Here is a 27917-nt window from a genome sequence, read left to right on the forward strand (position 1 = left end):
GTACACAAATGCATATAAATGATATACCTAAAAGACTTTATATTTGGCATGTGATTAAGCTACCAAGTGAATGACATGACTTCTACTCAGTACCACAGGGGTCAGACATGTTGAACAGATAAGTGGAGGGGGGTTCTTACCTTGATAGACATGAAAAGTATCTGAACATAATGTACGTGAGAAGACTCTAGATTTGATATAAGTAAGTAACATCAAAACTTGATACAAGCCAGGAACATTTCAACATGATATAAGTCAGGAACATCTATACTTGATGTACATGAAGAGCATCTTAAATTGATATAAGTTAGGAGCATCTAAGCTTGTAGCTCAAAAGACTATTAGACAGAAAATGGTGTTGGCTGAAAGGTATAGTAGGCCGGGTACGTATATTCGTTCTACTAAGCTTGATGTAAGTGAAGAGCACCTAAAAATGATGTAAGTGAGGAACATCTATATTGATGTAAGTGAGGAACATCTAAACTTGATATAAGTGAGGAACATCTAAACTTGATATAAGTGAGGAACATCTAAACTTGATGTAAGTGAGGAACATCTAAACTTGATGTAAGTGAGGAACATCTAAACTTGATATAAGTGAGGAACATCTAAACTTGATATAAGTGAGGAACATCTAAACTTGATATAAGTGAGGAACATCTAAACTTGATGTAAGTGAGGAACATCTAAACTTGATGTATGTGAGGAACATCTAAACTTGATATAAGTGAGGAACATCTAAACTTGATGTAAGTGAGGAACATCTAAACTTGATATAAGTGAGGAACATCTAAACTTGATAAGTGAGAACATCTAACTTGTGAGAACATCTAAACTTGATATAGTGAGAACATCTAAACTTGAGGAACATCTAAACTTGATATAAGTGAGGAACATCTAAACTTGATATAAGTGAGGAACATCTAAACTTGATATAAGTGAGAACATCTAAACTTGATATAAGTGAGGAACATCTAAACTTGATATAAGTGAGGAACATCTAAACTTGATATAAGTGAGGAACATCTAAACTTGATATAAGTGAGGAACATCTAAACTTGATATAAGTGAGGAACATCTAAACTTGATATAAGTGAGGAACATCTAAACTTGATATAAGTGAGGAACATCTAAACTTGATATAAGTGAGGAACATCTAAACTTGATATAAGTGAGGAACATCTAAACTTGATATAAGTGAGGAACATCTAAACTTGATATAAGTGAGGAACATCTAAACTTGATATAAGTGAGGAACATCTAAACTTGATATAATGGAAACATCTAAACTTGATATAAGTGAGGAACATCTAAACTTGATGTAAGTGAGGAACATCTAAACTTGATGTATGTGAGGAACATCTAAACTTGATATAAGTGAGGAACATCTAAACTTGATATAAGTGACGAACATCTAAACTTGATATAAGTGAGGAACATCTAAACTTGATGTAAGTGAGGAACATCTAAACTTGATATAAGTGATGAACATCTAAACTTGATATAAGTGAGGAACATCTAAACTTGATATAAGTGAGGAACATCTAAACTTGATATAAGTGAGGAACATCTAAACTTGATATAAGTGAGGAACATCTAAACTTGATATAAGTGAGGAACATCTAAACTTGATGTAAGTGAGGAACATCTAAACTTGATATAAGTGAGGAACATCTAAACTTGATATAAGTGAGGAACATCTAAACTTGATATAAGTGAGGAACATCTAAACTTGATATAAGTGAGGAACATCTAAACTTGATGTAAGTGAGGAACATCTAAACTTGATATAAGTGAGGAACATCTAAACTTGATATAAGTGAGGAACATCTAAACTTGATATAAGTGAGGAACATCTAAACTTGATATAAGTGAGGAACATCTAAACTTGATAAGTGAGGAACATCTAAACTTGATATAAGTGAGGAACATCTAAACTTGATATAAGTGAGGAACATCTAAACTTGATATAAGTGAGGAACATCTAAACTTGATATAAGTGAGGAACATCTAAACTTGATATAAGTGAGGAACATCTAAACTTGATATAAGTGAGGAACATCTAAACTTGATATAAGTGAGGAACATCTAAACTTGATTATAAGTGAGGAACATCTAAACTTGATATAAGTGAGGAACATCTAAACTTGATATAAGTGAGGAACATCTAAACTTGATATAAGTGAGGAACATCTAAACTTGATATATGTGAGGAACATCTAAACTTGATATAAGTGAGGAACATCTAAACTTGATGTAAGTGAGGAACATCTAAACTTGATGTATGTGAGGAACATCTAAACTTGATATAAGTGAGGAACATCTAAACTTGATATAAGTGACGAACATCTAAACTTGATGTATGTGATGAACATCTAAACTTGATATAAGTGATGAACATCTAAACTTGATATAAGTGAGGAACATCTAAACTTGATATAAGTGAGGAACATCTAAACTTGATGTATGTGAGGAACATCTAAACTTGATATAAGTGAGGAACATCTAAACTTGATATAAGTGAGGAACATCTAAACTTGATATAAGTGAGGAACATCTAAACTTGATGTAAGTGAGGAACATCTAAACTTGATATAAGTGAGGAACATCTAAACTTGATATAAGTGAGGAACATCTAAACTTGATGTATGTGAGGAACATCTAAACTTGATGTAAGTGAGGAACATCTAAACTTGATATAAGTGAGGAACATCTAAACTTGATATAAGTGAGGAACATCTAAACTTGATATAAGTGAGGAACATCTAAACTTGATGTAAGTGAGGAACATCTAAACTTGATGTAAGTGAGGAACATCTAAACTTGATATAAGTGAGGAACATCTAAACTTGATATAAGTGAGACATCTAAACTTAAATAAATCTAAACTTGATATAAGTGAGGAACATCTAAACTTGATATAAGTGAGGAACATCTAAACTTGATATAAGTGAGGAACATCTAAACTTGATATAAGTGAGGAACATCTAAACTTGATGTATGTGAGGAACATCTAAACTTGATATAAGTGACGAACAATCTAAACTTGATATAAGTGAGGAACATCTAAACTTGATATAAGTGAGGAACATCTAAACTTGATATAAGTGAGGAACATCTAAACTTGATGTAAGTGAGGAACATCTAAACTTGATGTAAGTGAGGAACATCTAAACTTGATATAAGTGAGGAACATCTAAACTTGATATAAGTGAGGAACATCTAAACTTGATATATGTGAGGAACATCTAAACTTGATATAAGTGAGGAACATCTAAACTTGATGTATGTGAGGGACATCTAAACTTGATATAAGTGAGGAACATCTAAACTTGATATAAGTGAGGAACATCTAAACTTGATATAAGTGAGGAACATCTAAACTTGATATAAGTGAGGAACATCTAAACTTGATGTAAGTGAGGAACATCTAAACTTGATATAAGTGAGGAACATCTAAACTTGATGTAAGTGAGGAACATCTAAACTTGATGTAAGTGAGGAACATCTAAACTTGATATAAGTGAGGAACATCTAAACTTGATATAAGTGAGGAACATCTAAACTTGATGTATGTGAGGAACATCTAAACTTGATATAAGTGAGGGAACATCTAAACTTGATATAAGTGAGGAACATCTAAACTTGATATAAGTGAGGACATCAAACTTGATATAAGTGAGGAACATCTAAACTTGATATAAGTGAGGAACATCTAAACTTGATATAAGTGAGGAACATCTAAACTTGATATAAGTGAGGAACATCTAAACTTGATATAAGTGAGGAACATCTAAACTTGATATAAGTGAGGAACATCTAAACTTGATATAAGTGAGGAACATCTAAACTTGATATATAAGTGAGGAACATCTAAACTTGATATAAGTGAGGAACATCTAAACTTGATATAAGTGAGTGAACATCTAAACTTGATATAATGAGGAACATCTAAACTTGATATAGTGAGGAACATCTAAACTTGATATAAGTGAGGAACATCTAAACTTGATATAAGTGAGGAACATCTAAACTTGATGTATGTGAGGGACATCTAAACTTGATATAAGTGAGGAACATCTAAACTTGATATAAGTGAGGAACATCTAAACTTGATATAAGTGAGGAACATCTAAACTTGATATAAGTGAGGAACATCTAAACTTGATATAAGTGAGGAACATCTAAACTTGATATAAGTGAGGAACATCTAAACTTGATATAAGTGAGGAACATCTAAACTTGATATAGTGAGGAACATCTAAACTTGATATAAGTGAGGAACATCTAAACTTGATATAAGTGAGGAACATCTAAACTTGATATAAGTGAGGAACATCTAAACTTGATATAAGTGAGGAACATCTAAACTTGATATAAGTGAGGAACATCTAAACTTGATATAAATGAGGAACATCTAAACTTGATATAAGTGAGGAACATCTAAACTTGATATAAGTGAGGAACATCTAAACTTGATATAAGTGAGGAACATCTAAACTTGATGTAAGTGAGGAACATCTAAACTTGATGTAAGTGAGGAACATCTAAACTTGATATAAGTGAGGAACATCTAAACTTGATGTAAGTGAGGAACATCTAAACTTGATATAAGTGAGGAACATCTAAACTTGATATAAGTGAGGAACATCTAAACTTGATATAAGTGAGGAACATCTAAACTTGATATAAGTGAGGAACATCTAAACTTGATATAAGTGAGGAACATCTAAACTTGATATAAATGAGGAACATCTAAACTTGATATAGTGAGGAACATCTAAACTTGATATAAGTGAGGAACATCTAAACTTGATATATGTGAGGAACATCTAAACTTGATATAAGTGATGAACATCTAAACTTATGTATGTGATGAACATCTAAACTTGATATAAGTGAGGAACATCTAAACTTGATGTATGTGAGGAACATCTAAACTTGATATAAGTGAGGAACATCTAAACTTGATATAAGTGAGGAACATCTAAACTTGATGTATGTGAGGAACATCTAAACTTGATATAAGTGAGGAACATCTAAACTTGATATAAGTGAGGGACATCTAAACTTGGTGTAAGTTAGGAAAATCTTGACATAAGTAAGGGACATCTAAACTTGATGCAAGTAAGGAACGTCTAAATCTGGTGTAAATGAGACCATTTAACTTGATAAAAGAAATAAGCAGCTCTGTTCTTCATTGGCACAGAGGTATTATTGAATAAATTCTTTTCACGATCAATTAAATTTACCACTGAAGTAGGTGAACGATACCCACTCACTGGTCCTTACATTCAGCAAATAATCTGTCTCTAATGACCTTGGTCAAGGTATTTCATAGTCATATTGGACACCCAAATTAAAATGGCTCCTTATTGGATTATAAGGAAAGGCCATGTTCCACTTCTGGAAACGTTACCATAAACCACTGGAAAATGTCGGCTGATAGGCTATTTAATGTATAAGGACATCAATAAAAAAAATAGGTGTACACGTACATGTATGCCTATGATATCCCTGCATCGGTAATGGGATACAAAATATGCATGGTAATTATAGATCACTACACACTGAGCAGCTGTGCCAAAACAAAACAAAAAACTTATTGATCATACAAAGTTCACGTAAGGAAACACATTTTGTTAGAATTAATCAATTAATCACACAAGTAATCTTCTTACTATTTTACTGATCGAATTTTTACAACTATAAGCGATGAACTGGAGCCTTATACTGTATATTAAAGATGCTCCACCGCTGACAAATGGTATTTTTTCACTATCAAAAACAGGAGCAGACGATTTAGTATTTTTTTCAGTTACAAAAGTTACTTATTTTACACCATTAACACCATTGGAAAGTTTGAGCTTCTAATTTTACTTAAAGTTGAAGTTACAAAAAAACAATTAATTGCATCCCGAAAAAAATCCGTGTCACTATATCCTATATGGAATGAAGTGCTGATTGCGCATGCACCAAAGGCAAAATAAATTAATTTATGTTATTTTTTGTGTTAATTAGACATATATATACACGATTAAACACCAATTATTGTTCAAGTGATGAATATCATTTATGCTCTGTCGGCGGTGGAGCATCTTTACTGTATATTAATGAATCGCAAATTTGACGAAAAGGAATTAAAGATTTAATTGTATTACAATTAAGGTTAAAAAAAACTGTAAACGAACTTATCTTGATAATCGCAATTTTAACGAAAATTCCCTTTTGAGAAATTACCGCAATAGTGCACGATATACAAAGTGTACTCATGTATCGTAATTTTTATTTGGTGCAGATTATGAAAACATTAGTTTAAACTATCTACTCATTACTAGTATATGCAACCCGCGCTATGTAATGATGGTATTTCCAAAATAGATTTCACATTGTTTGAAATAAGTTTGGACCCTATCGAATGGTGTCAGTCCGGTCAAATGGAACCGACTCGGACAACAAATACCAGTCTCTGTGCTATTTTGGTGGCATTACGTGTATCTCAATGATTTTATCAACCCAAAAACATTGCTGTACTTATCCACTACTACTTAATATTGTTGTTCAATTAATTTGGAATGATCCAATCAAACGGTATTCTGTGCTGATTACCGTGATATTACATGGTCCGTCCCTTTGATTATAAAATAACTAGTTGGTCATCTGATACCCCCGTGACATTGCCAGATATTGTCTTAAAGTCCGAGTATCATAGTTTGTTTGAAGACGAGGTTGAGAAGTACTCGGGTATCGAATTTAAAATCGTAACAATAACGTTTATAAATATATGAAACACAATATTTCTTTGTCTTTAAAGCATTTGTATCTTGGTATTTCATAAACTTCGGCAGTCGACAACGGCGCTTTCAGCCGAACACACTACAGTATATATTGGCGTTCAAAATGTAATTGCTTGGAAATTAGTGCGAAAATATGGCAACCAAAGGGCAAGGCCAGTCATCGTCCCCACAGAGGACAAAAGGTCAAACAACATGCCCACACCATCAAGGAAAGGAATTGACACTATTCTGTATCACGTGCGCGGACTTGATATGCGCGCGTTGCGTCACATCCGTTCATCAGAGCCACACTATTGATGAATTAGGTAATATTGTCCCTGAAAAGCGAGAAGAACTGCAAGCATACATCAACACAACTGGGAACATACAACTTCTCCAGTTGAAAAAGGACATAGCAACTGCGGAAGAGGAACTCAAAAGGAACGCCAGTCGCTTCAAGGATCTGGCCACACAAGCCAAAGAGCAGGGCGAAAGACTCAAGACAGAGGTTGATATCCTTGTACAAACATATGTTGCTCAGTGTAAACAGATCGAGGACAAGAATGCCAAACTGATCACGACGTATAAAAAAGAGTTGCAGACGAGACATGATGTTCTCAATAAACAGCTGCAAGACCAAAAGAAGATGATGCAGAAAGCGTCTGATATACAGATATATGATGCAGACGTGGATGTCTTCTCAAACAACCCTCTACCTCCAAGTCCAAACTTGCATGTTAGCAACTTTTTGCCGAATAAATCTCCAAGGAATTTTCTGGAACAAGCTCTTGGATCTCTCGAAACGATTGGCACCAGTAATAATGAACCAGAAATTCCACCCCAAATAAAGGTTCCAAAGAAACAGAAGACAAAACACCCGCTTGGACGATTTTCAAAAAGTCAGCCGTCTGTACACAAACTCCCATCAGTTTCCGAACACGGTCGTTCAAGTGGTCTGTCCTTCGTGAAGAAGCCGTTGAAACTACAAGAAGAAGATACCATCGAAGTTGAAACCCCTCGAATGTACCGTCTACACGGCGAACCAACGGTCGTGACCGAGTTCCACTCGCCCTGTAAGGTAAGCGCCATCTTTTGTACATCGGATGACGAGGCATGGGTGTGTTTCGAGGACCAGAAGACTCTGACTCTACTAGACCAGTCAGGCGTCAAGAGGAGGGAAGTCAAGTACCAGGTTCGTCTCAGTGATGTGGCATTATCGCCCACCACCAACAATCTGTGGGCATGTTCTACTGCAGATAAAAGTATCATCGAGTGGCCACCAACGGGTTTACCAGTCATCAAATTCCAAACAGAGTTGGCTCCAAGATGCATGTGTCTCTCACAGCATCTCGGCTTTGTCGTGCTGGGAATGTCCAAGGAGGTGGCCATTTTTTCCGGCAACGGTCGGATGATCAGTTCTTCCAGGACCGTCATGACAGGAACGGGCGTTTCATCGCCCAAGAGGATCTCGGAGTGTCCGATCACAAGTAACCTTGCCATCGTTGACCAGGATCGGATCGCGGACGGTGGGCAGAACAAACGTCACGTCGTGATAATCGATAGCAAGCTAAGGAAACTACATCACTTCCGGGGCGACATCGGCAATGACGTCATTACTCGGCCTTTCAATCCGTCCGACGTTGCGTACGATAGTAAAGGTAACGTCGCGATCGGTGACAACACAAACAAGTCTATTCTACTCCTCAGCGGAAAGGCAGATTTCATCGCCATTTTGGATGTGGACAAATGGCACACGGTGGCAGTGGGCTTGCACGCAGGGACGGTATGGGGTGTACACCGCTTGAACAGTGCGTATGACGTTAAAATACTCCAATATGCCACTACGCATGACGGCGAGGAAGCTGAAGAAGACAATCCAGACAATGGCACAGCAAAGCCCGCCTAAGTGTCCGTTTTGGCGGGAAAGTGTTAACTTGTTCGTATCGATGGGGAAAGTGATGGGTTATACATGTACTTTCTTTTGTGATTCGTGATGTTCTTTACATCTGTGCGTCGTATTTGTCTAACGTCTGATATATGATTGAGATGAATACACCTTTCCGATTATGGATTTATGAATTGTGCACTTTGGAACGGACGTTGACGGTTTGCTCTAACAGTGGAAAGCAAACTGTCGTTACGACATGGTAATTCGTTCCTAGTTTGGATGCATGCAAAACAAGACACTGGTTCGGAACTACTATAAGCTAGTTTTTGACAACTGTGTAAATGACTGCCTGACTGTAATGGGCAGATCTATATTTAATGCTGGTAAAACGTGATGCTCACAAGATCATTTCGATATCGAAAAACAATATCAGAAATTGTGATTACTGAAAAACAGACTATTTAGTGGCATATCTCAACGATGATGAAGATCGGATAGGAATATCACGGTTTTTTCTGGTTTCATTCAAAGCAGAGATCTTCCTATACTTATATTCTAACGAGCCCATTGTTATCTACTGTATACAATTAATTGAGTTTTTTTTTTTGTAAAACAAAAATTAGAAGTAAATGTAAACTTAACCCATTTCGGAATAACTTTTATAACAATTTCTTCTACGGAAAGAATTTTTCATAGATTTTCGCAAAACTAAATCAAAAGTGAGACGAAATTAGTTTAATGACATACATGAAATGTCAATATATAATTTGTCGTTAGTCGTAAACGTAGATAACTCCAGTTTTCGTACACTAATTGGTATTTTAAACTACAAATGGATTTCTTACTTTGACGTTTTAAATGTCATTTACCGCATTCTGTATATAGAACATGATTATATTAAATGACAATAATTTATGCCATCGTGTATTGTCTAAATAACCTACAGAATATGATCCCATATCAATTACCATGGGTGTTATGGACGGGTACTGACGTAGCTAATTATTCAAGGTATCGAATTACACTACAATGGTATACCCTCGGTGCCGACTTCTCGTTATTATATAGACCACTTGATAATTAAAACATCAGATTGAATCAGAGAATTTTAAATACTATACCGAAGAAGGGATTTTACTTTGTTGACAAAGTTAAGAACGTAGACAAAATATTGCCACTGGTTAAGCACACAACTATTAGTTCAACAAAATCGAAAGAAAGCATAACCGTACAGAGATACCCAGGAAAAACTTCACGTAAATTTAGATGCATATGCTTTGGAAACGTATCTACGATATTTTGAATGTAATATTATTAATAATGATTTTATTAATATGAACCAAAAGAGCTCATCCTTGATATTTCAGGGGTTACTGTCACTGCTGTCATATCCATCCCTGGACTATGTCATGGCAAAACTAAAGGCTCTTTGTGCGACAACAGATGCTACAGGTTACTGGTACCTTGGTTTATGTACATCAAAATAATCGAATAATGGTACATTGTGTGACTATCAAGTTTTAACATACATATATGTAGTTGCTGTAGTCCTAGTTTTTCTCTCTTGAACTGCCTTCAGTCCATATGGATGGATAATATGACATAGGCCTACATATATACCTATTTGGCTTAACAACTGTCGGTTTGGACAGGTTACATTGGATTTGTATACAAATTAATATCACACAACCATATAGGCTTTTCTGTTTCATTTATTCATATTTTTTCATACAGTAAATAGTGGCGTCGACAGGCTAATTAAATAAATTATACAACATAATTGGTACTCCAATACTGTACTGAAATCATAATAAAGATGGATAATTTTACACAAATGAATGAATAGTCAATACATTTCCAACAAAATTTCATCAAAGGAAAGCCTGTTGATATTGAATTGAATCCATTTATGCCAAGATTAGATTCATGCAGTGTATCTGAATAGGCCACTTGTAATATACGAATACTTGCAACAAACACTCGTTTAGCTATGTGACTTTGCCAGAATCCATTGAGATGACTTGTAATATGTGCATTGTTAATCTTCATAAAGTTTATTCTACATATTTACTAGATAAGTAACGTTAATATGGTATATAATATTTCATATCAGCATAAGTTGCTTTAGTGTCCCTTTATATGAATTATTTCCGACTACATAGTGTACAATTGTTTATATATTTTTCAGTTATCTCCCTTTAATACAATATTTACAATTTAAATTTCCCCAAACTTTTAAAAGCTATAAAACCCATCTATAAATCAAAGCAAAATATTTTCATAAAATTAAATATTTTTGTCATTTTGTCTTTCAATCTACAATGCATTTCATAGTATTTAAGCATGATTTGTTTAAAGAGAGTTAGAAATATTACATTCAATGATTTCCTTATTGCTTTTTGACAATGGGGGCATCCCAATGTATGGAGGAAGCATTACACGACTTTCTATATTACACTGTTAGCTTCCTGGTGGGTAGATATTCATTGTGACATGATTATTTTGAGAGTGCAATTTACGTCAGTTTTTCCAAAAAGTATGATGTTAAGAGCTTGCAAAGACATGACGTCACAATCAATACCTACCCGCAAGGGCAGATAACTCTGTAATATGCAAATACAGATTATATTACAAAGACAAATGTCGGCAGTAACAGGGGGAATAATACAACAACTAAGATGAGAGTATTGCTTACCTACATTTTTTTTCAAATTTGTAATGCTCGAATTTATTAACATCGAATTGTAATACATGTACTTATCTGCAGATCGGCTGATCTTGGCCAATGATAAATCAGAGAGTGATTAAACTACAATATAGTGTATAAATATTCATTGATCTTGACAAATAATTGGTAATTACATTTTATGACTAAAATAAATCATATTACCTGGTACAGATTTTCACTTTAGCCTGATGGTTATTAATGATAATTCATTGATATTGAATTATAAATGAACATAAATGGAAAATGACATTTGGGTTGTTTATTTTTACGTCCTATTAACAGCCAGGGTCATGACATCGGTCATCCTATGAAATCTAAATCTATGTATATGTGGATATTATAGATAAACACAAATAATACAGAAATATTCAGGTAAATAAAAATCTAGTACACTACTCATCATCATCAGGACTTGCATACAAGCATCAATACTTGAGAACTATTATTGAGAATATTTTTGGTTTTTTCATCTAAAAATATTGTTGGTAGGACATTTACAAAAACTTTTTTCCAATTCTTTTATACCAACATTTGTTGTGGATAATATAACTACATCATGTATAATCATGGATGATACACAGGGTTCTCGCTAAGTTTTTTAATAGATGGTTGAAAATTAATAATAGGTGGTTGGGGGTCGCAGGCCCCCGTGATAGCCAATATTTATTTCTGACAAAAATAGCCATCTGTAAACAAGGAAATAGACAGCTTTTTTTTTGCCGGCAACCAGCTTTTAACAAGAACACCGATACATATCCAAAGGACAATCATACAAACAGTACAACTGAACATTTTTTTCATACAAATTGTGGACATTGTCATTATATCTTCACAACAGGTTAGAATAACAAAGAACCTATTTCATTAACTTGTCCTTAAATGTATTGAAATCACCTCTACTCAGTAAAGGGCTATATATGGTTTAGGCCTTTCTTGACCTTAAATGCCATCAATTTTGTTAAGTGTTAAAAAATTGAGTTCTTGTATTTGAAATATTGGGCATATCCCCAATTCAATTATAATGGTAGTTTTCGAAGTTGCAGCTTTCATAGCTATGGTTAACATTAAAAATGTGTAAATAAGAAGACAAATTTGGTCATTTTTGCCTATTTAAAAAAACTTGAATTTTTTTTAATTTGGCCGATATGTAGGCACTTAGGATACATTTTTGGAGACATACAAAGTTTGTTCAAAGATAAGTCTGGATGATATTGGAATGGTTACCATAGCAATTACAGCTGCATTGATAACTGGCAATCAGGACAATTTTATCAGGGATGAACTGGATAATTGAAATTCAAGAAATTAGTCATTTAATAATAGCTAACAGGCTATTGTTTGAAAATTTGATGGGACTTGAGGACCAAAAACAACAAAAACCATACATAGCCCTTTCCATGTGTTTTTTTAATGACAATGCATAAAAAGACATTGACACTACTTACGGAACTTAAGATGGAAATATAATTTCTATGTTTTAAAACTTTCCAGTCCTTTCATCTAATCTTATAATTAACTACTAATTCATTTTTCTTTGTTTTTCTAAGCCCTAAACATATGACATCTAGATAGACAGAAATGAACATAAACACTTCACAAGAGTCTACTAATCACATGTGATATAGATCCAGCAAACATTAAAGACACAACCCTGCATTCTGATCTATCAGAGTTACTTCCCTTTTATACTTCTATTCACTCCATCAGTGAAACAAAGGGAAGTAACTATTCAACAGACTGATTACCTTGGTACAGAATATATAACTCTTATTTCATTTTGCAAACATTTAGAACAATGCTTAAAGCAAATTACCACACAGAGCTATCCAGGTACCCATCTTGTGTGTCTTTGTACGAATTACCAAAATCAAAATCTTTAATATCTACAAATTATATAATATTTTTTATTTATTAAAAAAGAAAACAACAATCACTACAGAGTTTGTTACACACTTCAAGTAACATTGGAATCTAACTTGTAGCATAATTCAATTCATGAAGTTTATTGCACATTATTCTTCAATACTTACATTTACATACAAACATACGACTAAATAATTACATAGTGCTCAGCAAAAATAGGCTTTGGAAATTGTTACATATATCCTATACATCTTACTATATATTCTATAACAGTATGCGTTGGATATATAGTATAGGTAATTTGTTTTAACTTCCAAATACATGGGTGACAGTGTCTATTTTTCTGAATTATGACCAGTACAAAACATACATTTAATTTCTACTCATGAAATAACCATAAAAAATCACCACCTATCACAATCACATTTAGTACAAAACCTTTGTCTTCTTTACAAAAATGATGATAATGTATATCACAAAATAACATAGACTAATATAATTTTCCATATCTCATTGTGTTCTGTGAATTTGAACCTTTCCGTCGCTTAGTTTGACCAGTGACCGGCTTTTTCCTTCTCTTTGTGGCCTGTTTGAAGCCTGTGAATGGCAAGTCTCCGCACCAATCTTCATCGTCGTCATCCTCCTCCTCAGGGTTGTAACAGTAATCCTGTAGATTACATCCTGACAACAGCATCCCTGCAGACATCCTCTCAGACTTGCGTGTTGGTTGTTGATCATCTTCATCATTTACAAGGCTGGGGCGCGACAACGCCTTTGATATTTGAGGGTATTTATCAGCCTTTGCTTTCTGACGTCTACCTGTCTTTGCTGTGGCAGATGTTGATGAATGCGTCCTTTTTTGCTGAGCTCTATATGCAGCTTCCGCATTTTCTGCTTGTTGTACGGCCTTCTTCAAAATGTCTTTGAAATTACTGCGGGCAAATTTCAGTCGCTCCTGTGAAGGCCAGACAACAGGTTGAGTATTTTCTTTGGGAGCAGGTGCGAGAGTTGGAAGAGATTTGGAAACAGACGTCTTTAACGGCTGGTTGATTGTTCCCATACTTAATTTTCTCTTGGACATTTTCAAGGCTCGCTGAGCATCAGGTTTCATAGGAGTGATTCCAGGCTTGTTTGTATCTGTTGGACAAAGAATCCCTTGATTGTGTTCCACTATAGATGTATATTGTTCCTGACCTGGATGTGTATCAAACAACCTCATCCTCTCTTTCAATTTTTTTCCCTTCGGCGAGTTCATTATACTCTTTCCTTTCGGAGAGTTAATAATTTCTTTCAAAGCCACCTTGCCTTTTGGTGACTTCAGAATGTCATCTAACACTTGGTCGTCAAGATCCAAACTAAATAGATTTTCTTCAAAATTAGCAAAGAAGTCCTTTTCCCATTCTTCAGAGATTCCAACATCTTCGTACACTGGTGGTTTTTGTAGATTGTCTACATGTGACATCATTTGCTTGACCGGACTTGTCTGTGTTTGTGAAAGTAGTGCCATCTGTCCCGATGGAACAGCAGATCTCTGTACTAATGGACCAGGGGAAAGATAGCCACTGTCATAAGGTGCTTCCTGTTTGATCTCGGTTAGAAGTGGTCCAGTATCAGAGGACTCCTCTCCATGCAGAATTGACGTTAATCCTAACATTGTGCTAAGTGCTTCTTATCTGAAACAACATGAAAAGAAACAAAAAATCAAAGTTAGCTCATAATCATGCACCCTAATATACACAACCAGTTTCTTGTTTTTCCCCCCCAACACGTACAGACTAGCTATAGTATAGATTTGCAAACCCTCAAAATATACAAAAGATCTTGATGAAATCTAAAGACCTGAATATTAGACAAAGGCTCTACCTGCCACAGGGCTGGACTGGCCTGTTGGCCATATCGGATTTCGGATTGACCCAAAAAATGAAAACCATTTGTCGGGACCATGTCAGGATCACTTCATGCAAGTTTTAGCTAGGCCTAAATCACACTGGTAGAACTTGAGAAGAAGTTTAAAATGTGTTTTCAAGATGGCAGCTGTGACGGCCATCTTGGATTTCAGATCGACCCGAAAAATAACAACACTTGGTCGGGACCATGTTAGGAGCATTTCAGACAAGTTTCAGCCAAATTGCACTGGAAGAACTTGAGAAGAAGTTCAAAATGTGAAAGTTTACTGACGGCGGACGACGACGGACAAAGCATGACTACATCTAAAAAACTTGGTCATTGATCATGATTAACCAAGTCCAGCAACACTAATTAATCATAAACTAGCCTACCTATAAATGTAGGTCTTAAATATTTACTTTGTAGTTCATCTTGCTGATTTCTGAAAAATTCCCCTTTTTATTTGTTAAACTGATTTCCTTATCGTTTCTTTTATTGAAGGGATAGCTTCTTCAACATGCGGTTGTTTTAAATGATCAATGCAGTATACTAAATTTATATTGTCTGATAAAGGGTCCCAGCCACGGATATCACATGAGGAAACTAACAGTAAATAAACACTATTCAGTTTGTATTTAAACAATAAAGCCCATAAATGAAATTAATCAGGACAAACATGTAGATCTTGGCCATCAGAAAAAGGTCAAACATACATAAGATACAATCATACAACAGATCACACGTTCACAAACTTGGGCGATGACAATATCGAAATAAACAGCTGTTTACCAAGCGGAGATAGGCCCGGAAATCGACTAAAATAACGTCGTCAATATCAAACTCATTCGTCGCTGTTTGCCTTCCATATTACATCTTTAAGTAAAATTGTGATAAAAGATAAAGTATATACCTCTTTATGCAATGGATCGGCTGGGAATTCAGCACAAATGGCCTACGAAAATACGGTGTTTTCTTTCCCTTCACAGGTTGGCGCCATCAGCCTCGTTCTGCCACCAGAAATTATTGGTGGAATTTTTCTCAGATATCAACCAATCAAAAGCGATTTCAATCGTTTCCGCTGTCCAGAATCAATTTGGCTATATTTAGCTATTTGGAGATGGTATGGATATGATTTCCTGACTAAATGTAAGACCGTTGCTTTCCTCGGATTTTAAGCAAGCCTAACGCTTAAATAGGAAAAGCACCATCATCTATAAACCCTAATGAAACGTATGCATGAGAATGGAAACTAATCCAGGCGGATAAAATGGGTAAATTGACATGCTTTTTCGTGCTATCAAATGTCACTGGCTTTGGCTTCAATGAAATACACACAAGCTACTGTGATTTCTAGAGTAAACAACATACAATGTTGAGCAAGTATCGCTAATGTAACATCAATGATATTGTTATTTTGACATATTACAACCTACTAACCGTTTGTATGACTCAAGATGGACGATTTGCCATCCATTCGAGTCTGTCTGCTCGATGCCCTAGATTTAATTGATTATAGAACAGTGTCAACTGCATGTGTCTAGATTGAAAATAATTGATAAATATGAGCTCAACGTCTTATATTGTGACATGTTTGATCTAAATGAATAAATGCTTCTAAGAAACACATGTCATTATATCAAATGCTAAAATAATAATCAATTCGGGATTTGTATTTATAGTACATTAAAATACAATTTACTTAATGAATAATATGAAAAAAATGCAATGACATCATACATTGTATGATATATCAATAGAAATAGAAAGTTAATATCCAGAAGTAGTGTATAATTTTATTTTTATAATTTATAACCAACAACAATAAATGTTATGCTCAATATATTGAAAGACATTGAATTATATTGAAAACATCAATATTGCTATAACACTTCAATGGCTTCCTTGTCCATCATTGATATACTATAGTTTCACTAAATAAATCTACATGTTTAATTAAGTTATATGTACTATATGTCATCCTGAATCAGATTTGATATGAGTGCTTTATATATTTTTTTATGGAACGTAAATAAAATAGAATATATGTATATATATTATATATGTTAGGTCTTTGAATTGAAACCCATATCATGCCATCATACACAAACAATGCTTTCTATACTAAACATGAAATTTCAGTTAATATTAATGGTGTTTTTCGTTTAATAAAATAATGGCTTGACACTCAAAATAATTAAGTTTTCAAACTAGGGTATAGGAAATTGAAATAAATGAACATATCAAATAGTTAATTATTATATGGAACAATATTTGTGTAATTGTGATTAGTTTATTTTCTCTTTTATTTCCATAATAATTTTTGAAATAACACATTTTCAATGTTTAGAAAAATATATTTAATGTTAATATAAAATGTTAACGTTGCGACAAGTGGTATTAGAAAAAGTGAACTGTCGTCCAAATGCCTCCCACATGTGTAATTTTTCGCTTGTTCAAATATGTTTTATAACTTTTTGAAATTGACTAAATTTTTGTTCAAAGATGGATTCTATGAACTTATTTTGATATAATTGGAAACATTTATTGCAATGCCCTGTGGAAAAATTGTATGATCAAAATTCATTTATGGTTAGCTATATTAGAAGCTAGAAACAAGAAAATGATGTCGGGAAAAATAAGTATTTCGAGGACAGCAGGACAAAATGACAGCATCCCCTAGATTTCTCCCATTTATTTTGACAGGAAATTCTTTGAAATGTAGGTTGTTGTACAGTAACTATAGTTATGCATATATGTGATAAAAAGTATTTTAAATTTGTGTTCATTTATATGATATTTTGTGAAACTCATATTGAAAGTTTTAATGTTTGCTTGCCAATACTCTTATAATGAAACTTGTTTAGTCATTTCATAAAATCTCACATGAAATGAATACTCATTTAAGATCCTATATACTGGTATCTTTTGGGCCCTGCAATTTAAATATTGTTGCTAGAAAATACACACAACTACAATATGAATTTTATGTTACAATGTTCTAATTGAGTGTGTTCTATATATTCTCATGTATTTTCAGATGGTGATGTATCCAGTCTTGACCTATCACAGTATGGGATAACATATTTCCACTCAGCATGAATCAAGAATGAGGACATACAAGGAGCCAAAGCGGATAGATAAGCCCCGCGTCCGGGAGCCTGGGATTGTCAATCCTGACTATGTGAACCGCATAGCAGCAAGTTATCACCAGAAAAATAATGTTATTCCAGACGGTAGTAGCAACAATGATACAGATCCTTCAGGGACTAATCACCACTGTGATGATGTCAGCAGTCCAAAGAGCAGTGAAGATAGCGCCACCTGTACTATTCAAGAGGAGCTAACTCCAGGAACGGAGAAGGATGAAGCAGAAAATGTGCAATGCAAAGATCTTGATAATGGCCTTGGTGAGGGTGTAAGTCCCATTAGTGACGATAACCCATGTGGCAATGAAATCGAGACTGAGTCCGTGGAAAAATCTGTGCTCTCGCTACCATCACCTCCCGAATGCAGGTCTGAAATCTTAGATCAAGTGATGAACAATGTAATTAGTGAAAAAACTGACATAGAAGTTTCAAGTCCTCATAGCAATAACACTGCTACAAAGAAGAGAAAAACAACCAAACCAAAGCCTAAACAGTCTGAGAACTCTGACACAAAGAAATCTGTAAAGGCAACCAAAAAGAAATCATCACCCAAAACACCTAAAGCTAAAGACTTGATTCATAGTGAATTGAAAGATGCAGTGCACAGTGAATTAAATGGTACAGATGAACTCAAAGAGGATATCGATGTAACAGAACTTATCACACATGATCCTTCCCCACCAAAGAAAAAGAAATCCAACAAATCATTGCCTTCCAAAAAAACGGAGAAAAAGACATCAAAATCAAAAGAAAAAGTAGCTGATATTGAAAATGTTATCGAAGATTTAAATGTAACTGAAAAAGATGACTTGGACACTTCTAGTAGGTCTGATGCATCCTCACCAAGGGTGTCTAAACGGACTCCCAAGAGGAACCGAAAGTACCATAGTGAGGAGGAAGATGATTGGCCAATAAAGGAGGATTCAGAATCTGGAAAAAAGAAAGATAACATCAGCAAATCACCCGGCTCTAAAAAGTCTCCCATCAGAAAGCGAAAGCTGCCATTTGAGGATGATGAAATTGAGGAGGAAGAGGAAGTTATGGCAGCTGCTTCACCTGAAGAAGTCATAGTAAAAAAACCAGTAAAGAAAAAACGAAAGAAAAAACCTGAAGAACAAACGAAATCGGATGAAGGTACAATAGGGGAAAAAGATACTGCAATGGATAGTAGTGTAGTTGAAGATGCTGAGACAAAACCAGAAACTGTTCAGAAAAAAGTGAAGAAACCTAAAAAGAAAGCTGCCGCTAAATCTCCAAAGACAGCTGTGAATGAAAATATTCCTCCAATGGACATAGCTAATGGAGTGAACAATGTCAATAACGGTTTAGATAAAACAAGTCAGGAGAGTAAAGTTCTTGCCACCGATCCTGATGGCATTGAACCAAATAGTTCAGAGAACAGAGAGTCAGTGGATACTAAATCAAACACAATTGTCAACAAAAAAGTTGACACACCTGATGTTAAAAAGAAAAAGAAAGTAGCAAAAAAGACAAAAGTAACTCCAGCGGGAGAATTAAAAACCTTCACTGATGTGAAAGATGAAGAGGGTAGTAGTTCTGAAGTTAAGAAAGAGACAAATCAGGAAGCTTGTGATAAACCAGATGTGAATCCGTCAGAAGTGAAAAAGAAAACGCCCAAAAAGAAAAAGAACACAGTTAAAAATCAGGAGATTAAAAATCAAGAAAGTGTGAGTGATGAAAAGAAGGACGTTGATATAAAGGAAGAAAGTCTAGAAAAAGTGGAAGATTCTGCTAAAGAAGCGAAAGAGGAAAATGAAGAGACTGAAAAGGCAGACGGTAATTCTCAGCTGCCAGCTATTCCAGTTGTAAAGCGACCCCCTGTGGTGATAACATGTCAACACTGTGGTCATGTATCGCACAGTAAGGGTGCAAATACCCGTCATCTTCGTAAGTGTGTGGTTAGTATCCTCAAGGGGGAGGGACCTATGTCACCGACCCGGGCCAGCTCAAGTGGAATAGAGTCTGGTGATAAGACTAATGGACCTGCTGAAAATGGGGAGGACATCAAGGATGTGAAAACTACAATGTTATTACAAAACCAAGAGATAAAAAAGATAGAAACAGGCACTGCCGGAGAGGCTCAGTATAAATGTCAGCATTGTTCATATGCGACACCGAAACGGGCCATGCTTGCTCGCCATATGAGGACTCACGGTATATATGTGTGTTTGCGATGCACATTCATTTCTGACACTCACGATAGCCTCAAGGACCACTGTCACAGGGAGCACAAAGACAGAACAGACTTTAAGTTGTGTCGAAAGTGTAGTCGTTACGTGAAATGTACGGAAGTAACTTTGGAAAAACACATGGAGGAATGCGCGGGGCCGGTCCCTTTCATTTGTACTCACTGCAGCAAAGAATTCAAATATGAATCATCTCTTAAATCCCATATCATACGCCATAATCCAGATGCACCTAAACGCTTCCATTGTGAAAAGTGCAGCTATGAATCGAACTACAAAGCCAACCTTAAAAAACATATGGCTAATATCCACGGAGAAAAGGTCAAGCATGTGCGTTGTGTGCATCCAGACTGTGAGAAAATGTTTTACACAGAAGACAGTATGCGAAGACATTTGAAATGGCATTCAGAGGAACGGCCTTTTAAGTGCCCAAATTGTGACAAACGATTCAAAACAAACACTGCCCTACGAGGCCACAAGGTAATACATGACCCTTCTCGCCCATTTAAGTGCAATATTAATGATTGTACAAAGGATTTCCGATCCAAGAAACATTTAAAAAATCATCAAGAAGAATTCCATCAAATTGCTGACAAGAAATTCATGTGTAGTCAGGAAGCATGTACTTTTGCATTCTTCAAAAGGAGTCACTTAGAGCGTCATCTCATCACACATACAGGTTTGTATATATATAGTGTGTATTATACATACTATTAATTCAGATATAGCTTATAGAATATCACATTCTTTAAATCAGGTTTCAAGTTTCTGGGTCAGTATTTGAAATTGAAATGTATAGAACACCTTATTCAAAGGAATAGAAGACAGCTGAGCTAGGTGGTGTCAACCCTCTGGATAAGATTCTTAGTATGTATATATGTGCCAAATTACGACGGACCGATGGACATGTACATTTCGGTAAAAACTTTCGTCGGTCTGATTTGGTCATATCACCAGACTGAATGTCCGATCAATATGAAAAACCAAAAATGGAAACAGTTATATACACTCAACAAGTCTGGTGTACATGTTTGACAGCATAAGAATTTTGGCCATGGGTTGAAATTCACTTGTTTCGCCCTCAAGGGGGTAAATTATTCTATTAATCATCTCGTATGTATACAACATCCTTGATTTTGAAGGGGTTATGGTCTATGATCCTTTTTTAGAGATCGTAAGTGATCGTTACCTCTGGAAATTGAGAATGCTCATACACAGCTAGTATAGATTAAGTTATATTAGAATTCCCATCTAATCTTCAATATGTAACTTTGTTTCTACAGTCAAACATTGTTGACTGGAAGAACCATGGAAAGACTTTGAGCAAATTTGATTTATAGTTAATTACTGGGTATAGGTAAAGCCCTTTTCACACATTCACGGATCAGGTGCTGGATCAACACAGACTGTCAATCTGAAATATGAATCTGACAGTCACCTACAGAACCCGTAATGATCCATGCTGTCTGTGGTCAATCTGGCATATTCCTGTGGGTTATCGGGAGATAACAGAGTAGCTAGCTACTGTACTGTGATTATCCGCAGACAGACCTGTGATATCCATGTCAGCATTGTGACTATTTGAAAAACCATGGCCAGCATTATATGGTTTAACAGAGCCCTGGGACAAGGGATGGTCTCAAAGGATCAAAATTTCCAATCTGTGTTGATCCCACATCTTATCCCTCATTGTGTTAAAAGAGCTTACAAAAGTCAGCTTTCAAACATTAACTGTAAGTGATGTACATATATATATGTACATGTGCTAATCATAATTTTGGCGCTGTGTCTAATAACTTATACATGTTAAGATTTGCTCTTGTAACAAGAGTTTTGTTGGTAAATATTCATAAAGATTTAATGAAAGTGAAATATGTGAAAATTTCAATGATCGAAAATTAATAAGGTTAATGTTCAACTGGATTTACTCTCGATCCATCTTCGGTAACATATATCAATGATATATTTCTAACACTTGGTTATCAAGGATGTTTTCCATCAGAACATATATACAGTTGTACATGTACCTGGTCATAGTCCTATGGTTCTTATAAAGTATTCATAAAACATGTGAATCCATATAGTAATACTCAAAAGTTTGTTGAAATAAATTTATTACTTATATTCTGTGAAAGGTCATGATCATAATATTATAGCTAGGGTTCAACTGTTTTGGTATTTTGGGATTTTTTTTTCCAAAGATTTATTTTGGGGAAAATATGAAATATTGGGGAAAATAAAGGTAGCTAGCTATATATAGCTATAGGTTTACCATAGATTTTGAGAAAATATTTTAACTTGCATGGGGTTACGTACGGTCACTTTAAATTTGTGATCATGCATAAATATGATTATAAGTAACCCCATGGCCGGTATAAAGGTATTGATATAGAATTACAAATGTTGTGTTGAGTGGATATGGCCAATCATTTTTAAACATTAAATATGAAATCAATTTCATTGTTAGAAAATTCAATCGATCAGCAATTTAGAATACTATACATATTTCGTTTCAAAATGGGTTTTTTTTTTTTTTAATAAAAAAGATTCGATTTGTCCATACATTTATTGTCATTGCTTTGACATCAAATGTTCTAAATCAGTGTTACAATAATTCTAAACTGAAATTAATTCATCTTCTTTGTTTGATTTCAGGTGAACGGAAGTTTGGTTGTCGTATCTGTGGCAGAGCTTTTCGACATGCGGACAATTTGAAAATACATATGCGACAGCATACAAATGAGAAACCAGTGAAATGTGACTTATGTGACTTTGCATGTCGACAGAAAAGCTCACTACAGTATCATCTGCGCAAGTTCCATAATATCATCCCTCCCTCCAAGGAAGCATCTAACCATGCTGTAGCCATTGACGGAGTTCGTAAACCAGCATCTGCAACAGTGGTCAGCAGTGCTAGTGGTCAGGACAGTAATGGCTCCCAGCTACAAGACAAAAAGCCTTTGTCTCCGATTAACAGGTCTCAGAATCCGATGGACTTGTACGAGTTTAAGTCGGATGATGAAATGGACAGCGATGCACTGCTGCCATTGTTCCAGGACAAGTCCCTGAAGTCGTTTAGAGTTAACAGTGTTGACAAGAGTGAAAACCAGAAACCAGTTGTGATGGAGGACAATGATCCAGAGCAGGATGCTCCATTAGACGTGCCAACAGACCAAGAAAATGAGGAGAAGCCAGGTAGTCAAGAATCTCATGATGATAACTTGCCTACTGGTCAAGATAATGTGAAAGAGGAACAAAAGAAACCTGAAACAACAAAGAAGAAGGCTGTCAAAAAGAAAAAGAAAGCGAAGGTAGTAAAGGAGAATGAAAAGGTTGAGGAAGAAGTTGCAAAATCAACTGAAGAAATACAAGATTCTAATGTGAAAGATGATGCTGAAACTGAAGAGGTAATTGGTCCAGCTGATGTAGCTGATGATATGTCTGAGACTGTTACTGAAGTAGTTAAGCCCAAACCAAAGGGAAAGGGCAAGGGCAAGAAAAAGTCTATTCCAAAGGGCACATCACCAAAGGCAGCTGCTTCTAAAGGCACCCCACCAAAGGCGACCTCTCCGAAAGGCACGAAGACAAACTCCCCAAAATCTGCCACTCCAAAATCCTCTACACCAAAAGCTTCAACACCAAAATCAAGTACACCCAAGTCACCAAAAGCAGCAGTATCAAAAGCAGCTGCATCCAAAGCTGCAAAAGGAAAGAAAACACCAGCAGCGAAAAAGGGTCGCAAAGCAAAGGTAGAGCCAGAGGATGAACCTCCAGCAATAGCAGAAACTAAACCAGCACCAAAACGATCGCCTCGTACAAAAGCTGCAGCATCCAAAAAGGGCCCAGGTGGCAGGAAAAAGCCAAAGGCAAAGAAAAAGAAAAAGGAACCCGAGGTGGCTGAGGATCTGGATGAAACTGATGAATATCGAGAGGATGATGATGAAGAAGAAGAAAAGGAGAAAACCAGTTTTGATCTATCATATAAAGATAATAGTAAAGAGGTCGAGGACATTGGAAGGGAAGAAGACTTGGGAGATCCAGCTTTTGTTGATGTAATTAAATATGTGGAGGAACATAGCATGTTGTCAGAATCCGATAAACAAGAACAACCACCACCAAAGGAAGCTGATGAGGAATCCCTTCCAGCAGTTGAGGAATCGGATGAAAAACCAGAGGAGGATGTGGAAGAAAATGCTTTGGATGTGACAGCTACAGAGAAATCATCAAAAGAGGAAGAGGAGATAGTTACTGAGACGGTAACAGATCCAGCTGTTGCTGTTACAGAGCCTCTGTCTGATATACAGAGTAAGGTGGATGAGGAAAGTGACAGAATGAGTAGTGGTATAGACACAGACTTTGAGGAGGAACTCAAGCCTCCTCCAGCCCCTCGACCTCCCCCTGTGGTAGATAGTGATGAAGCAGATATCGAATCGGGTCCAGAGGACATTGACACTCCAGGAAGAGACTTTGAGTCCACACCGCCAAAGTCTGTAGCAAACAGTGAGAACATCCACAGTGTGCAGAGTCATTCAGGTGGAGAGCCACGTCTCGAAAGCGATTTCGGCGATAATATTTCACAGCCGTTATCACAGCCCTACAGACGCTCAGAGTCACAGCCTGACAGCGGATCAGAGGTCAAGCGAGATTGTGATCCTCTTAATGCTTTGACAGTCGGCATATCCAAGACTGAGCCTGATGATCTGTCTAAACAGGCACCACTGGCAGATGGTGTAGCCCCGTCAGTTGTCGCGGCTCCTACCACTGGAGACTTTGGAGGCTCACAATCCGAGTCTACGATGCCAGAAGTGGACAAAGAATATCTTGGTCAGTACCTACAACAATTTGACTCCACAACACGGTCAGAGGATGAAGTGTCTCGTCTAGATAGGTTAGACACAACCGCTGATAGAGCCATAGACATTCCCCCTACTCCCCAGGATAAAGACTTACCTCCCCTTAACCTTAGTGCTACAGCACCTCCCCTTAATCTGACAACAACTCCAGAGATTCCCTCAGAGGAGATCCCATCTCAACCTGTTCAGGGAACGGACATGTCCAACAAGCGGATGGAGATTCTGGAGTGTGATAGGCAGCATGAGAACCATTACCAACCTAGTCGCAGTGTGAGCCCACTACGTCCATCAGAGAGAATCCCAGACAATGTGTATGATAGTTTGAGTGCAATCACCTCATACATCCCGACCCAAACTCCCACCCCTTCCACCCGGGAAACCCCCGTTATTAGACAGACGGAGAATATCTTCCCGCCTGTGACTGCCAGTACATCCACCACTTCCACCTCCTCATCCTTCATGCGCTTCACAGAGAACGATGCTCTGCTGCAGCGACAGAGGATGACTACTCCTTTCCTTGCCCAAAGTGATCCAAATGCATTACAGAACCTTCATCGCATGGCTGACTCTGCCCTTGCGTCACATTCAAACTCAGCCTCATCATTGCTACGGCGCCCTACAACAGTGCCTCCGCGTGAGGACATGTTCCCTGGCCCGACAGCACAAACAATGGCACGGAATCCTTTTAACTCATGGGCTGGTGTTGCGGGTCAGGAAGTACGGCCTGCTCACTGGTCCCAGACACCCTATCTTCAGCGGGACCGCCCCGCAAACTCCACATCCTCTCCACTTTTCTCCAAGGATAACTACCTCATGTTTGACCACTCTCGACGAAGCGTTGCGGAAAGAAACATGTTTCCAGGATTAACTCAATCTACGACTCGTCCAGAGATACCACATGAAACGTTTCCCATGGAGAGATTTGATTTCGGTTATTTCGGTAGTCATGGTTATCCCACTGCACCTTCTCTTCAAGAATACACTCGTACACAGTGTGGCACAACCCAAAAGACATTAGAGGAGCAGTATCGTCGAACCGCCTCAGGTATTACAGATTTCCCGCGTGCGTTCCCTCAAACATCAACGTCGGAAATGTTCAGTAGTATTAACATGAACACATCATTTAACTTGGACAAGTACATGTACAATCGTGAGCCCATTTATCACCCGCAACACATGGGGGACAGTACTAACAGTCCGTTCCTACCCCATGGTGTGGCTCCACAGCATACCATGTTTGACCGTGACTATCCGCCACGAGGATTTTACCAGAACAGTCCCTATAGTTTTGTGAATTCGATGAACGATAAGCAATATGCTGCTGCTGCAGCTGCCTCCGCAAAACTAACGCATCCTACAGGGTCAGGGGTCACACAAGAACGGGACTTTGTGCCTCGTCCCAATACTGGGGCTGCAGCGGCCCCAGACAATCAGATTCAGGACCCTTACAGGAACCCATTGTTGTATAATATGATGAATCGCTACACTTTCGAGTGATGTTTTGTGTGTATATGTGTCTGTGATGTATAGCCAGCTCTTGTTCAGATCCTCAAAACCATGATGGTAACTGTCCATGGGACAAGCACCTGCTGTTTGTTGACCTGCTGGCATACTTACTCGTTAACAGCTATGTTGTTGTCTTTCTGTACACACCAGGATTCAGATTTATTTGAGATTTACATGGAAACGTCCAGTAACTGTATTGATGTCCAAGGTTAAGGTCTTGTGACATTTATAGATTCATTTGTTGTCGTGTTGAAATACTTCTGAGGACTATCAAAATATATCTTAAGCTCATGATCAGAGGTCAATGATTTTAAAGTAAGAAATATCACTGAGGTTAAGATAAATCATTTAAGCTCATCTAGAGCTCAATATTTTCTCAAAGCACTGAGCTTTGTTGTCGCTATAAATCCCATTTTACTATTTTCATGTTGATGCTCCACCTCACATGCTTAAACTTATTACACATATGGTGTATAACGCCAACAGGTAGTGTCCTGGTGAATTGTCACTGTTACATTATTACAATGCATTAATATATGAACCCACCAGGACTAGATCTGTGAGTCAGGCGTATCAATGTTCATGTGACAGGGAAAATCTTTGTGTGATCTTAACATTGTTAAATGGTTTATTGGTGAAATTGAGGTCCAATATGAAGAAAACCAATTGTTAATTGTATGTTGTCAATTTTTTCTCCATTTTTTTTTTTTTTTTTTTTTTTTTTTTCTCCATTTTTTTTTATTTGATCTTTGACAGTGGAGTGTGCAATCTCTTTTGTTATGATTTGTAGGGTTGTGTATGATGTTTAAAAACAAAAACATATTTGTAACAACAAAAAATTGCTCCACATTATTCTGGCAATAGCTTTTTAATTAGCAAACATTTCAGTTTGTCAATAAGTGAATGCTCAACAAAGTAAGTTTTGTATTAATTTTTGGTCAGATATTTTTATTCTAAATTCTGTCAATTGTTTTTTTGGTTGTTTTTTTTTAAATATATGAAATTTCATTTTCCTGTTATTAAAGATTTGAAATTAACAAACTGACCCCCCCCCTTATTTTAA

At 36.3% G+C, this 27917-nt stretch overlaps 3 protein-coding genes across 3 annotated transcripts; 2 read left to right on the forward strand and 1 right to left on the reverse strand.

The window, feature by feature from the left end:
* The first annotated feature begins 6729 nt into the window (after positions 1–6729).
* On the forward strand, positions 6730–10926 carry LOC138336079 (uncharacterized). Its single transcript, XM_069285372.1, has one exon. It carries the CDS (start codon positions 6931–6933, stop codon positions 8680–8682), a length of 1752 nt encoding a protein of 583 aa, XP_069141473.1. The 5' UTR covers positions 6730–6930; the 3' UTR covers positions 8683–10926.
* A 2606-nt stretch (positions 10927–13532) lies between these two features.
* On the reverse strand, positions 13533–16153 carry LOC138336080 (uncharacterized). Its single transcript, XM_069285373.1, has 2 exons — positions 16053–16153; positions 13533–14928 (listed from the first exon to the last, which is right to left on the reverse strand). The coding sequence occupies exon 2, from the start codon at positions 14907–14909 to the stop codon at positions 13746–13748; it is 1164 nt and encodes a 387-aa protein (XP_069141474.1). The 5' UTR covers positions 14910–14928; positions 16053–16153; the 3' UTR covers positions 13533–13745.
* Positions 16154–16249: 96 nt separating this feature from the next.
* LOC138336971 (uncharacterized) lies at positions 16250–27576 on the forward strand. The gene is made up of 3 exons (XM_069286620.1): positions 16250–16413; positions 18180–21174; positions 23151–27576. The coding sequence occupies exons 2-3, from the start codon at positions 18249–18251 to the stop codon at positions 26843–26845; spliced, it is 6621 nt and encodes a 2206-aa protein (XP_069142721.1). The 5' UTR covers positions 16250–16413; positions 18180–18248; the 3' UTR covers positions 26846–27576.
* Positions 27577–27917: the final 341 nt, after the last annotated feature.

This window comes from Argopecten irradians, chromosome 12 (genome assembly GCF_041381155.1).
Source record: "Argopecten irradians isolate NY chromosome 12, Ai_NY, whole genome shotgun sequence".
NCBI classification, from domain to species: Eukaryota; Metazoa; Mollusca; class Bivalvia; order Pectinida; family Pectinidae; genus Argopecten; species Argopecten irradians.